We start from the raw sequence: 12,569 nt of genomic DNA, 5'->3' as shown, positions 1-12,569 counted from the left end.
TCGTAGCTGCGGCCCGGATACTGAGATTTTGGTCTTTTCTGATAGCTTGAAGAGCAAGATTTATTTTTCGTTCCTCATTAATAGTTGCCATCGCTGGTGGTGGAGAAAATCATATTGAAAGTTGGATGGTGTGGAAATTTGGTGAGGTGTTTCACTCGCTTGTCTGTTTCACTCGCTTATCATGCACGTTATATAAAACTATAATAATAGGGCGAAATAAAGAAAGAAGAAGTAAAGGGTATTAGGTTTTATTTCTCTAAGGTTTTTCCTATTATAGAGACTTATATAGTTATTCTCGATATAAGCTATAGGCTTCTAGGAGTAGTAAAATAAAATTAAAAAAATACTAATATACTAACTCTTAAAGTGAATATGTACTATAGTACTAGTATATATCACTACATCTTAATGTACCTATTACTTGCTACTACCAGTACTTATTCGTGGCCAGTTGGTTTAGGAGGCAGTTCAAAAGCAAGCTGTGCACTTGTAGCCAACAGCCCGGTAGTCTGACCAGTGACCTTAGGGTCCGGACCAATCATGTTGCTAGGGAAGCCAGGCTCAAAAGGCACGACACTTTCCAGCTGCTGGATCTGCTTGTCGGTGAGCTTGATGCTCAGGGCCTTGATGTTGTCCTTGAGATGCTCGACCTTTCGACCACCGACGATGGGGAAGACATTGGTGGTCTTGCTGAACACGTAGGCCAAGGCAACGGCGGTGATGGAGTAGTCGCCGTCCAGCTCGGCGGCGACCTTTTCGAGGGCCTCGCTGACTTTGGCCTCGACGTCGGACTGCTCGCCGGCGTTGCGGATGGCACGCAGGCCTTCGCCTTGCTGGCGGCGCTCCTCGAGGGCCTTTTTGGTCTGGAACTTGCCGCCGCCCAGGACGTCCCACGGGGCCAGGGCCATGCCGTAGTGGCGGGCCATAGGGATGATGTCGCGCTCGAAGTCGCGCAGCATCACGTTCCACCGGCCCTGGTAGACGCTGAAGGGGGTTTTGGCGTGCGCCCGCGCGTACTCGTTGGCCGCGCTGACCACCCACGCCGGGCTGTCCGAGATGCCCAGGTACAGCACTTTGCCCTGCTTGACCAGCACGTCCAGCGAGTCCATGATCTCCTCGATCGACGTGGTGTGGTCCCACCAGTGCAGGTACAGGAGGTCGATGTAGTCGGTGCGTAGCTTCTTCAGCGAGTCTCGCACGCTGACGTGGAGACTCCTCCTCGAGTTGCCGCTGTAGTTGACCGTCTGCGGCGCTCCCTTGGGTTGTCGGGGTCCGATCTCGTAGTTGCGGTATGGCGTGGTGTACTTGGTCGCAATCACGATCTGGTCTCGGTTGCCGCGGCTTTCCATCCATTCTCCAATCCACTTTTCCGACTCTTCGCTTTGGTAGTTGTTCGCCGTGTCGATGAAATTCCCGCCCGCCTAGCCAAATGGTTTGAGTGTCAACAACAGGAACGACGGGCTATACAGTGCGGATACTACTACTAGTACGCACTATGTTACATAGTACTGTGTAGTAGTACTATGTGTGTAGAGTTTGGAGGAAGAGTTCAAATGCCTGCTCACCTCAAAATACGCATCCAGCAATTTGAAAGATTGCTCCTTGTTCATGCTCCCCATGAAGTCCTTCCATGCTTCGCCAATGCTCATGGCGCCGAGCTGCAACGGGGAAACTCGCACACCTGCGGTCGAAGACAGGATCCTGTAGCGACCGAGCTCCGTGGGAGGTGCGGGGGCTGGCGTGAAGAAGTCGGCCATTTTCAAGTTGTCGTGAGTGAGTGAGTGAGTGGTTTCGGTTTCTGTCTACTCGGCTTGACCTGGGTCGTCTCAGGCGTCGGGCAGTACCACCTAATACTATTAGGTATGTGTGAAAATGGTACTGTAGATTCAAAAACGGTATGTAGTAGACAGTTTGTCTGTATTCTCCGGCGACGTCGCCTAATATATACATTAGTACATACTTAGCTATGATAGCAGTACTAGTGGTGACATCACGCCAATGCCGAGCCTCGGATGATTTGTGCAGAGCTTATCAATCCGGTCCGGACTCACCACCATCACCAGGGTCTTATCTCCTGCTCCGGGGTCGAACTTGATTGCCAGACGCTCTCCACATCCTGCCAGAGCTCTGAGCCGGGGTTCTGGACGTCTCGACAGCTAAGACTAATTGGTTGTTTTCTTGAGACCGCATTGCTGAGCTGCATATCCCAGGACCACTGATATCCCAGGACCACTGATATCCCAGGACCACTGATATCCCAGGACCATGCATGTTCCAAGTTGTATTTTGATCAAATGTCTTTCCGTCAATTTCCGGGCTGTCGGAGGAGATCGTCTCCGGTGATGCGGGTGTTGGTGTTGGTGTGGGTGTGGGTGTTGGTGTTGGGGAAGAAAGAGTGCGCCAGGGGTTAAAGAACACTAATCCCCGTAATCTCCTGTACATATCATATGGTAGTGTCCGACACAATGAGATGACTGTCAGGTGAGAGTCGCTGTCCCTTTAGTAAGCCTGGGCCGGCCGTTGTGCCTCTTTGCAGAATTCCAAGATAAGCTAAAGCTGAGGGTTTAGGTGCAAGGCCGAAAATGCCTCGTCGACCTCAAACCGTCATATCTATAAGCCTTGCCATATTTCTACATGCCCTATGTAGCTTTGGCCATCCTATCCGTCCATCGGCTGGTCTAGCACGGCAAACCAGGTTCCACAAATCGCACACACAATCCCTATCATGACCAGCGACCAGCATGCGACCTCGTCAAAAAGACCCATCTTGCTATGCTCATCGCGGCAGATCTTGAGGTAGAAGCATGCAGGCAAGACGATGCAGATGACGATGCACAGCGCCGACCCCATCAATGCAACCACGTCGTCAAAGTTGGGGATGGTGATGGCCAGGGCTAGTTCGAGCAGATTGCACAACGTTCCGATGGAAACGCGGGCGAATCGACGTCCGGGGCTCCCTCGGTGGTCGGGTTTACCTGAGTCAGTTTCAGGGATGTGATCGTGAACTTGAAGGAGGCCAACCCCCAGTGTCCTGTTGATCGTATCCATGAGAGGCCGATTGACCAGGGCAATCTTTGTAAGAGGTACCACTGCGACGAGGGCCAGCGTAAAGACCGCGACGACCCGAGGATACGACTCGATGCTGAGGATGTTGGACGTGATCTCGGTAAGAACGCCGTCGCCAAACATCAAATATCCGAGAGCCGCGATCGACAAGGCAAGGCAGTATGTGACCCCGTATGTATAAGCAAGAGCGGTGCTGTATCTTTGCGGATGCCGCATGTCCTTGAATACAGAGGGGATGATGCTGTGCCCACCCCAGGGAGCCATGAATAGACCCAGCGTTGCCGGCACCGATCTCCAATCCAAGGGAAAGGCGCGTGTGTCTGCTAGCTGCCAGAGGGAGCCCGGCGTGTCGGGCTTCGCCAGGCCTGTGGTGACGAGAAGGACGAGGATGCCAGCGATGCAGAAGATCCCGATGGCACTGCTGACACTCAAGATGCGCAGAGGCACGAAATTCAGGGGGATGAGGCCGACGGCAATGACAATCTTCCACATGGACACGCTCAGCGTTGATACCAGTGAACCGACACTGTCCGCAAACAGGATTATCAGCGCCACATTGGCAGTGAGGAGCTCGAAAACAAACAGCACTTCGACCAAACGGCGGCCCATCCTGCCAAAAGCAAGGTATGCAATGTCACCGTACGTAACCGCACTTGGATCGGTGTTGAGACATCTGACCAGTAGCTTTGCCGTGTACGCCGTGACCAGTGCCGGCAATGTGAGGAGGAACAGACCAACAACCCAACCACATTGTTGAAGTCCAAGCGGCAGGGCGAGAATGCCCACCCCAACAAGAATATTGGTGCAGTTGAAGATTGTCATTGGCACCGTCGATCTCCCTGGGGAAGTGACCATGGCCCTTTCCCGGCAAGGCTTAAAGTTCTCCTCAACGAGGCGAACATGTCCAGCGCCAGCGGCCGCGGCAGCCGCATCTTCGTCGGAGTTTAGGGTGGGTCGAGAAGGGCCGCTCAGCCCTGAATACCGTCTCGACGGATGGTCGTCCGTCAGCCTAACCCCGCAGCCTATGGCCCCATAACCCGGCAAGCGTGGAGCGACGTCGGACTGAGAGAAGGACAGCCTCTCTTCGTCGTAGATTGCAGATGGGCATTGCCTCTCTGGCCTGACAGGGATAGACTCGAAGTCTTCGGGGTTAGCATGAGAAATTGATTCGAGGAACCGAGTTGCCCTGTGCCATGATTGGGAGAAATTGCTGATGGTATTGAGATTCTTCATCGGAAATGGCAGCAAGACGATGGATGTGGATCACCCGAGCAGCTGCAAACTTTGGCTGGACACATGCTGCTGTGGTTTCAAGGGCTCTTTTATCCCTGCTAGATCTTCTGAGTGTATTGTGTCGTTGGGATTGAAATTTGTCTGTGGCGAAGTGTGGTGGCGTTATGTGGTAGTTAGGAGGTTGCATCCAAATTCGGTGGTTCATGTAATGGAAATTGTAGGGCGCAGTGGATTGGATTGGATTGGGTTCGCCTTATAAATTTGAATTGAACGGGTTTGCCGACAATAGCCGATCTAGGCCCAGGCCCCAACAAGGCTGCGTCAATTCGTGGAGTGATAAAGTCCCAGGCCGACCGCCGGCATTTTTGGTGTTGTCCTCTCCTTTCTTTTTGTTCAGACAACACAGCCTCATCAACTGTGAGATGATGGGTATGTATACATGTCTGATTGCGTCTTATGCCCAGGGCACCAGTGAAGGGCCTTCTTGCTCCCAGGGCCTTAAGTAGTGTTTCCAGATACTGCCGTCTGAAACAGTACCCGTCAGATCAAGGACGATCGTCCTCTTCTTCCCCATCCTTTTCTTCCTTTTCTTCCCCTTTTGTTTTTGTCCTCATCCTCCCCTTTCTCAAAAAGTACCTCGATAACTTCTTCGTGGCCACCTACCGAGGCTGCCTGGAGAACAGTTCCGTCATGATCTGATGCCCCATATGTAAGAAGCAACCTGACGGTTTTTGCCTGGCCAGCCGCCGAAGCCACTTGTAGAGGAGTAGTACCGTCTCCTCCCTGTATGTTAGGATCCGCTCCATTCACAATAAGGGTGCGGACAACTTCTAAGTGACCAGCTGCCGAAGCCACTTGTAGAGCAGTTGTACCGTCTTGTGTCTGTATATTAGGATCCGCTCCCTTTCTAAGAAGGGTGCGGACAATTCTTGTGTAGCCAGCTGCCGAAGCCACTTGTAGAGCAGTTTCACCGTGCTCTCCAGTGCTGCCCGGGGAGACTCCCAACCCCAATAGAGCACGTACCAGAACAGGTCTGCCGTTGCAAGAGAAGTTACAAAGTAGATGGCCATATCTACTACTACCGTTGTCGTCCTCCATGCTGGTGGCGGCTGTGGATACTGCTTCTAGCTCAAGCAGCGTGGCCGCAACATCCACCGTATCATCTTTAAATGATGCTTCCTGGTTACAGAGGAGCCGGAAGTCATCCGCTTCTCCAAGGCCCTCAAGGCTATCGTCCCTTAATAGTCCGGTTCTCTCGAACCAGGATGCCAGTAGCCAGGACGCCGGGGTTCCCTCCTGACGCATAACGGATTCGGCAAACTCAGCACCGATATTTCGTGCTTGGTCGACCTTGTCGCCCGAATTTTGCAGATGCCGGGGCAGAAAACGGAAGATGTAAAAAAGCAGCGGCCAATCTCTGAGATACCTGATAACAGCAACAGCAGTGGGAGCATCGTCAGTGTCGTCAGAGTCATCTAGACATATTTGCGGGCAGCGTTCTGTGAATAGTCGAAGGTAAGAAATACAGTTGACGAAGATTTCGTATTCTCCTTGAGGGCGCTTCATAGAGAATTGTCCCGCCCTGGAATCTCTGGTCAGAAAATCCCGGACAGTCCGGTGCAGAAGCTGGATGATGTCTTCGTGGTCTCGAGTCTTGAGGCGGCCGCTAGAATTCGACATTGGTATAATCTCCAGGAGGTCGCCGCAGACGTGGGCAATTCTAAGCTTGACGTTGGAGTGGTCTGGGAGCAGATGAGCGGATAGGTCGATACCTGAGTTCTCTTCTACTGTGGCTGGTATAGCGATTGCGTGGCGAAATTCTTCAACCGTCAGCGGCCGCTCGGCGAATGTCGCCCATGTTAGCATTTGTCGCGCCTCTCGGACTAAGTCGTCGATCTTTCTCTTTCCTTTCTCCTCGAATCGAGCGAGCAAGTCGTTGATGATGCGCTCGTAGAATTCCTCCAACTCCTCGGGGAGCTCGTGCAGTGTCTTCTTGATAGCTATTGGGATATAGCCAGTGTCGACACACCTCTTCAGCTCATTTGTAACAATCTCCACCCACAAGAACACACCTCGGGCCTTTTCTGCGAGGTAATCAGCCGCGTCTCGGAGCACGTCCTCGAATGAGGCCATGCTTGTCGAGTTGTTTCGAGAACTGGAGTGCTTCGATCGATAGGCTTTCTGTAATCGAACCATCTTCACTCGTATGAAGCTTTTGATGTCCTCTTCGTTCTTCTGCTCTAGAATCAGGTGAAAGAAGCCTTTACGGCTCTCCCTGTCCAGAAGACTGTCTTTAATGTCATCCTGCGGTCGACTGGCAAGCACATATTTGATAATGCATGCCCTACCTTTGCTACCTGTGTCGCCGAAGTGTTCTAGCAGAGACAGAATTCGGTCTCTTTCTGACTTTTCTGCCTCGTCCATTCCGTCGATGACCAGATAGACCTCGAGATGAAAGTCTTCGAATTTGGCCAATGACGCGAAGACATGATGGAGATTGTCAAAACTCCAATCGATATTGGCGGCTCGCCCCCCGGCACCGGCCAGCAGCTTTCGGTATGTCTCTCGGAAGATCGGATAAAGTCTTCGCTCCTGGTCGAGAAGTTGATACAAGAGAGACTGGAGCATCTGAGTGTTGCTGATTTCGGACTTCGCTCCCCTGAGACTATAGAAGAAACTGGCAAGGAGAACGGTGCTGGTGTTGGGTGACATGTGAGTGCCGGCTGCGGGACATACCGGTTTCTTCGTGAACACTCCATAACGGTCCGGTATCTTGTGCCGACTCATTATGTCGCTGAGAAGCTTTTTGGACAGCGTGGATTTCCCGCTACCGGGCTTGCCTTGTATCCACAGCAAGGCTGATTCCTTTGAGTCGTTCCAATCCTTGTAAGTATCATCTACCCATAACCACGCACCTGTCTCTTTTTCTCCAAGTGAGACGAGTCCACGGCGTTCGTTATCTGCCCTTGCAGCTAGAGAATTCAAGCAGTCTGTAGACGTGTCAGTTGACTTTTCTTCTACCTAGTCACCTGAGAAGCTTCACCCGTGGATTCTTTTTCTGGGTTGATAGATGGCAAGCCAGCCATGATGTCCTGTATGATTTTAAAGGGCCGGCTCACAATCAAGATCTTAAGTCTCTTGCTCCCTCCAGCAATTGCCGTTTCCACAGTATCCCAGATGTCACGGAGGCTTCGCAGAAAGCGAGTCATTTCGGCTCGAGGCAGCTCATCAATGCCATCCAGGACAATCCGGACCTCTTGATTCTCGGTCAACATACTGAACAGCATCGTTTGCAAAGCCTTCCAGAGTGCGACCTCATGGTCATTTTCAGTGGGTCGGTGACCAGCTGAAAGATGAGCTTGGATGTCTGTGGGGAGGTTCGGGAAATTATCCCTGCCTATGAATTGAGAGGTGATTGCGGTAACCAATGCTACCGATGTGATACGCTGCGGCGGAGTAGATAGTGAGATTTTGGAGTGATGAGAACAGAAGAAGTATGCAAGGCGTGTCCGGAATGAATATTTCTCTTCGAGTTGGTTCACTATTTCCAGTGATGTCGTAGTCTTTCCGGAGCCGGGGGGTCCTGAGTACCACAGAAACCGAGCTTCGTTGCTCGAGAGCCAGCCATAATATTCTGGACTTTCAAGAAACCATTTTATGGCTTCACGGTTGATCTTGACCACTCTAAATTCCTGCTGGAATACCGATTCCACATGGTCGGAGAATGTTTTCATGTCTTGCAGTATGGAACCTTGGTACTTGAGCAGAATATTGTCGTTGACAAGGTTTGTGATGCGCTCGCGCAAACGGATGTACCCGAGTTCCTTGTCGCTCATAAATCTGTGGATGTTCCGGTGGGTACCAGGACAGGGGATGTTAAATTTGCCAGGAATGCTCGCGGAGTCTTTCGATACAGCCTTGATAGATCGTAGAAATGTTAGCGTTCAAGTACTTCCAGCACCGTCGCAGAACTCACGTTCATGATTGGGAATGGCCCCATGCATTCGGGCATAACCTCGTAAAAGTTGACCATCTCCGTACTGCCATAGCCCGTGAGGAAATCGTGATGAAGAGACCTGTTCTCCTGAGATCTATGATCAAGAACTTCAAGGAGAGTGCTGCTTGAGCCTTGCCAGTGGCCGAAGAGCGACATCGCCTTTGCGAAGACCATCAACTCTGAACCCTCATGAGGAGTGCCGAGGAAGATGAAGCCTTTGACACAGTTTGGGTCAAATCGACTTCGTAGCTTGCCAGAACCATTGGGGCGTGCTATGACCATGGCCTGGAGATTTCAAGTGTCAGAAAGATCCCCTTCCTCAGGGTCAAACTTAACAGCATTTTTTCCGGCCTCATCTCTATCATTATCAATATAGCCTAGCCTCCCCCCAGGCCCATTTGACAGAGAACAAGGAATCTGTCAACCCATATTTGATACTGAGATCTCGTCCATACCTGTTTGATGATGAGGCCCCCGAAGCTATACCCGATGAATATGATTGGACGAGTTCGCTCCTGTAGATACAAGATACAATGTTAGGATCCATAGAGCCTTACCACGAGCCATCATATCTACCAGTTGTACCTCATCTTTTGTTCTCACGTCCTCGATCGAGGTCAAGAGATCTTGCCCGTAGTCCCTTAGAGACATGCCCGATGCATGCGCTTGCCATCCAGAGTTGTGGTAATAGACCAGAACTCGAGCCTGGAGCTCCTTGAGAGGGAGGAAGTCTCGGAACCAAATAGGCCCAATTTTCGAGTCTGGAGCTCCTTGAGAGGGAGGAAGTCTCGGAACCAAATAGGCCCAATTTTCGAGTCCAGACCTGGGGTCGTCCAGCTCTGCGTCAGAGCCTCATCGGTCGTGCCACTTTGCGGAGCATCCTTAAGCTTGTAAGCCCATGCAGTGTCCGGTGACAAACCCAGCCCGTGAACGGCCACGATACTGGTACACGACGACTCAGTGAACGTTCAAGACGTACTAGACTCGACAATCAACAACTTACTCGACCGATATCGGGACACTAGATGGCGAATCGGGGGCGCAGTTGGGACCGAATTGGTCCATTGGCTTGGCCGACCGATAGGAGCCTTTCTGCTTGAAGAGAAAGACCTGCGCTGGGGACAAGGCGACACAGATAGCTAGATTCAAGAGGCATAACGACATGTAGAGAAGTGTGTCCAGCCTCGATTCCTGCTGGAGGCATCTCTCCGTGAGGAACACCAGGGACAACAAGGTTGCTGCCCATATTTGATGGAACAGCTTCCCAGCCACTAGAGCTGCCCAGGTGAGATATAGAGTGAAGACGCCTAACAAGACTGTTGTCGAAGCCATATGTTACATGGTGGGTGTGTAACGGTTGGTAGAGTTGGAAGTTGTCGGAAAGGCTCAGCGGCTGACGAGGTCGCGAAGGCCCCAGTGCCTGGACATACTATTAATAGGCGTGGTGCATCCAGCTGGTGCATCTGATGCATCCCCGCCGTTCTGTGGCGTTCTGGAGGGTAGGAGCTGAAGGAAGGCCAACACATACATGCATGTGATATTGGACGCTCGTTGGGTTAGTCCCCGAATTGGCTTGAGGAGGCGCCAGAGACTTACTGAAGTTGGCTAGGTCGGAACCATTGAAAAGAGCAAAGCACCGTGTCGGATTTCGCGAAAGTACCTAACGTCCTAACCGGTGAGCACGAGCAGGGGAGGGGATGTGATGGGAGGATGCCCAGCACCTGCAGGATTCAATCTTGTCTGATGTTTGCCGAGTCAAAGGCGTGGCACAATCCTGCAGCGCATGCCTGCCTTCCTTTCCTCTTTGCAGCGCAGGCGAAGACAGTTGATGTTCGCTGTACGGAGGGAGTACTACTAACTACTATCTAGTAGTCATCCTCTCTCTTCCAGCCTCTCCGACTACATAAGTCACCTGCGTATACTACTCTCGAGATCTGTCAGTTCCAAAAAAACCCTTGACGAAGTGTGCTGATTCCTCGAAAGGGTTGACAAGGTCCCGAGTCTGCTCCTGATTGCACTGCGCCATGACCAGCAGCATCCCGTTCCCCAAAAACAAGCAACTCTGCTCAGAATTGTCCATCGTCAAAACCCCTCGCCGCACCCTTGCCAGGAGGGTGACGTCCGTTCACTCATCTGTCTCGACAACCGTGGACCTTGACTGGCTACCGGGCCAGCCTTGGATCAAGCTACAAGATCAAGAGAAGGTGACTCGGTATCTGAAAAAGGAATTGATTACAGAGGACCTCAACAAGCTATCTCCTCACCTGTGGCTGGTTGCTACCCAGAACAGCACACACATTTCGTCGCTGGCCCGTCAACTGGTACGAGGTCGCGATATCGTGGTCACTGAAGATCCAGGCCTTCACTTGACGTGGATCTACGAAAGGGTCTTTATCAAGCCGCTTCCAGAGTATCTACCTCGTCAGCCCAGAATCGCCCATCGCTCCTACGGATATAGACGCCCTTCTCAAAGCAGCACGTGGATTCTTGAGATCCTATGCGTTCCTTATCCAACACAAGGCAGACTATCTTATTGCAACGCACGACGACAGATTGGGTCTCGTTCCAAGATCTATCACCTTTCCTGACTTGGTTGAATTTCTGAGATATTTCAGGGACATCCCGGACCAACAGGTTTCTCCTCGATACTAAGGTGCCTACCCCGAGGAGATTAAATCGGTTTTCATCTAGCTAGATACTATATTAATACTAGATTAGATAGAGATCGGATCTATATAATATACAACCGTATCCGATCCGGATCCGATCCGTGTCGCTAGGCTTAAATCGGTAATTTTATTAGCGTTTCGATCCGTGTTCGATCCGATTTCGAGATTTAAAACCGTATTAAAATAGTATTAGAACTATATTAAAACTATACTAAAACCGTATTCGCTATAAAAGCGATTTTAAAAAAAATAATAAGGGTTCGATTCTTAATCGAGACGAGAGTTTTTATTTTTATTTTAATATATAAATAAAGGAGACTACCGCTAAAATTTTTAAAATTTAATTTTACTACTAACTATTAACTATATAGTCTATACCGCTAGACTATTAGTCCGTAAATTCTCTAAAGTTACTAATTTATAGAAAAAGTATTAATAAAATCAATATACTTACTATTTATTAGTAACACTATAAAATTTATAAAATTTAACTAAGTCTAAAATCGATATAGTTCGAATACGGTTCGAATACGGTTCGAACACGGTTTAGATACGGTTCGGATCCGGTTTAGATACGGATTAAATATATATAAACTTCTAACCGTATTAATATAGAGTTAAAACTGATTTAATCTACTAGGGATGGGCCTCTTAGTACGCATTTGGGGACCTGCGACTCACGCGGATCAATTTTTGGATCACAATATTCATGTGGCGCTCAACTTATTTCAAGCAATACGGTCAATACGGGTCATACTTTGCCCAGTTCTACGGCCCTCTCCTGTTCATCCTCGGAGTCGTCGCGCTTGCCCTAAACTCGATGCAAGTCGTTCCGGTCGTTCAAGAGGTCCTCGGATTTGGGCCTGGGTGGATTATTTTCGCGTCTATGGCGCGAGGCTTTTCAGTCTTCACTCTTTTTGTGATCCTGCTTTTATCATTCGTATTGGTCACAATACTTCTACTCCTTATTTCTCGGGAGACTATCTACGCTGTGAAAGATCTTTACCGGAAAAGGGAGACTGATAGGAAGGATGATAGTTCTGCAGCCCAGACTAGCTTAGAAACGACTATAGACAGGAGAAATGCTACTGACAGTAATGTATAGATGGTACTACTATATAACTACCTACTAAAGAAATTAGAAGTAGTAACCAGATTAAAGCAAGATCAAACCTAAATCAAACCCGGATCAAATCCTGATTAGATCTAGATTATATTTCTAAACTTTATTCAACTACTACTATATTAGTAGATAAAATATACTGTAGGGCGTAAATCCTCCCTAAGTCTGCCTACTGAGCAACTAAGCTAAATTTGGTCTATAGAGTCTTACCTACTCGTACTAAGAGCAATATAGACATACTCGACAGAGCAACACTCTCGACAGAGTATATAGCAACGTACTTAACAGAGTAACGTACTACACGACAGCGTCAAGTAAAGCGTTCGACAGAGCAACGCTCTCGACAGTATCAAGTATAGCGTTCGATAGAGTACTAACGCAGGCGAGGAGCAACGAGCAACACAGGCGAGAGAGAGTAACGAGCAACGAGCAACGCAGGCGAGAGAGAGTAACGAGCAACGAGCAACGCAGGCGAGAGAGA

General features: G+C 50.0%; 5 protein-coding genes across 5 annotated transcripts; 1 reads left to right on the top strand and 4 right to left on the bottom strand.

Moving 5' to 3' along the window:
• Window positions 1-437: 437 nt before the first annotated feature.
• Window positions 438-1,757, bottom strand: A1O3_00949 (aryl-alcohol dehydrogenase AAD14; the record flags this gene model as incomplete). The annotated part of the gene is made up of 2 exons (XM_007731099.1): window positions 438-1,421; window positions 1,566-1,757. The coding sequence occupies 2 exons, from the start codon at window positions 1,755-1,757 to the stop codon at window positions 438-440; spliced, it is 1,176 nt and encodes a 391-aa protein (XP_007729289.1).
• A 901-nt stretch (window positions 1,758-2,658) lies between these two features.
• Window positions 2,659-3,888, bottom strand: A1O3_00948 (uncharacterized protein; the record flags this gene model as incomplete). The annotated part of the gene is made up of 1 exon (XM_007731098.1): window positions 2,659-3,888. One exon carries the CDS (start codon window positions 3,886-3,888, stop codon window positions 2,659-2,661), a length of 1,230 nt encoding a protein of 409 aa, XP_007729288.1.
• Window positions 3,889-5,129: 1,241 nt separating this feature from the next.
• A1O3_00947 (uncharacterized protein) lies at window positions 5,130-8,578 on the bottom strand (the record flags this gene model as incomplete). Its single annotated transcript, XM_007731097.1, has 4 exons — window positions 5,130-5,332; window positions 5,382-7,289; window positions 7,343-8,216; window positions 8,276-8,578. The coding sequence occupies 4 exons, from the start codon at window positions 8,576-8,578 to the stop codon at window positions 5,130-5,132; spliced, it is 3,288 nt and encodes a 1,095-aa protein (XP_007729287.1).
• A 359-nt stretch (window positions 8,579-8,937) lies between these two features.
• A1O3_00946 (uncharacterized protein) lies at window positions 8,938-9,460 on the bottom strand (the record flags this gene model as incomplete). The annotated part of the gene is made up of 2 exons (XM_007731096.1): window positions 8,938-9,238; window positions 9,300-9,460. 2 exons carry the CDS (start codon window positions 9,458-9,460, stop codon window positions 8,938-8,940), a joined length of 462 nt encoding a protein of 153 aa, XP_007729286.1.
• Window positions 9,461-10,320: 860 nt separating this feature from the next.
• A1O3_00945 (uncharacterized protein) lies at window positions 10,321-10,948 on the top strand (the record flags this gene model as incomplete). The annotated part of the gene is made up of 2 exons (XM_007731095.1): window positions 10,321-10,683; window positions 10,706-10,948. 2 exons carry the CDS (start codon window positions 10,321-10,323, stop codon window positions 10,946-10,948), a joined length of 606 nt encoding a protein of 201 aa, XP_007729285.1.
• Between the last annotated feature and the right edge of the window lie 1,621 nt (window positions 10,949-12,569).

This window comes from Capronia epimyces (assembly GCF_000585565.1).
Source record: "Capronia epimyces CBS 606.96 chromosome Unknown aczIQ-supercont1.1, whole genome shotgun sequence".
Classification (NCBI taxonomy): domain Eukaryota; kingdom Fungi; phylum Ascomycota; class Eurotiomycetes; order Chaetothyriales; family Herpotrichiellaceae; genus Capronia; species Capronia epimyces.
This window is presented reverse-complemented; position numbering and strand designations above follow the sequence as displayed.